This window comes from Abrus precatorius, unplaced genomic scaffold, assembly GCF_003935025.1.
Source record: "Abrus precatorius isolate BTA unplaced genomic scaffold, Abrus_2018 Scaffold7, whole genome shotgun sequence".
In the NCBI taxonomy this organism is placed as follows: domain Eukaryota; kingdom Viridiplantae; phylum Streptophyta; class Magnoliopsida; order Fabales; family Fabaceae; genus Abrus; species Abrus precatorius.
The window spans coordinates 13719976-13721273 of NW_020874417.1; the positions used below are offsets into that span (position 1 = coordinate 13719976).

General features: G+C 36.2%; 1 protein-coding gene across 1 annotated transcript; it reads left to right on the forward strand.

Moving 5' to 3' along the window:
* LOC113873610 lies at positions 1 to 665 on the forward strand. The gene has a single exon (XM_027511811.1). The coding sequence runs from the start codon at positions 90 to 92 to the stop codon at positions 663 to 665; it is 576 nt and encodes a 191-aa protein (XP_027367612.1). The 5' UTR covers positions 1 to 89.
* The last annotated feature ends 633 nt before the right edge of the window (positions 666 to 1298 follow it).

Consider the following 1298-nt stretch of genomic DNA (forward strand, 5'->3'; position numbering starts at 1 on the left):
TAATTGTTCTACCCCTCCATTTGAACACACATTCTTCCAATCCAACTCTTTCTATCATCAACCAAAAATAAAATAAAATTCATTTATTGATGACACGGTTGAGGATAGCAAAGAAACTTCAACCTGCCAAGAGGGCATGGAACAGTTTCTCCAACACCGTCCAATACAAAGTCCACAAACTCAACATTCCCAAGGCCATCAAAGCTACCCTTCAACGCCTCTTTCAAGGCTTTCATTCCCTAAGTCATCTCATACACTCTAGACTTCATCACTCTGTTACCACTACTAGGCCATATGCTACTTCTTACTACCATGTTCAATACAAACATGTTGCAGCCATACACATAGATGAACTCTTCGACAAGGCTGTGCATGCCACCAACAAGAGTAGTGCTAGAAGTAGCGTTGCTAAAGCACAAGGAGAAAGTGGAAAAGGCAAAGAGAAAGAGGTGCATGGCAATTACAATTACAAGGGTAATTTGGTTGGTGAGAGTAGTGGCTTGAATACCATAGAGGATGCATGGAAGCTTGTGGTTGCTAGGTCTCCACGGCTGCACGTGGATCAAAAGGCAGAAGAATTCATAAGCAAGTTTCGTGAAGATATGAGGCTTCAGAAAGAGAGGTCAATGCTTGAATTCCAGGAGATGCTGGCACGCAGTGCCTAAATTTCATCTCAGCAAATATTCATTTTCTAATTTGACTTATACATATTGCACATGATGGTTTGATTTTTTTTATTTTTCTTTTCATTTTGGATTCTATTGAAAAGCAAAGCAAAGTGAGCACAAAATGGTTTTATAAATGTTGTGTGTGAAGTTGTATAGTAAAATAGGTTTTTGTGAGGAATTCTTTTTTTCCTTTTTGTGTTCAAGCATATAATTTGTATCCATTCTTTTTAAGTTAAAGTTTTGGTGTGTTGGGTCGAAGGGACGCACTAGGGTCACAACAAGCCACAGTGCAAAATTTTACAGAATACTTACAGATCTCACTCAGCGAAGAAGTTCTTATATCAATAGTGAAATTTAAACCCATATCATTATAGATACATATTCAGTTCTTAACAATTGCACCAATCTTTCTTGATGTATTATTTTTGTTTGATTCACAGAAAATATCTTATCAATTGTGCGTTAATTGTTTTGTAATGTGATAATGAGGTGTGTATAGAATGTATTTTGAAGTGAGTTTTAATAACACTTGCTTTAGTTATTTAACTTTTTTCTGAATTAGCTTCTTTGCTCTTGTACAATGTCCACATGCATCAATTTTCCCTTCCTAACTTCAATCATTTTTAGTTG

What these genes read in the sequence shown, in the direction of transcription:
- LOC113873610 (XM_027511811.1), top strand. Translation starts at nt 90, where the DNA reads ATGACACGGTTGAGGATAGCAAAGAAACTTCAACCTGCCAAGAGGGCA.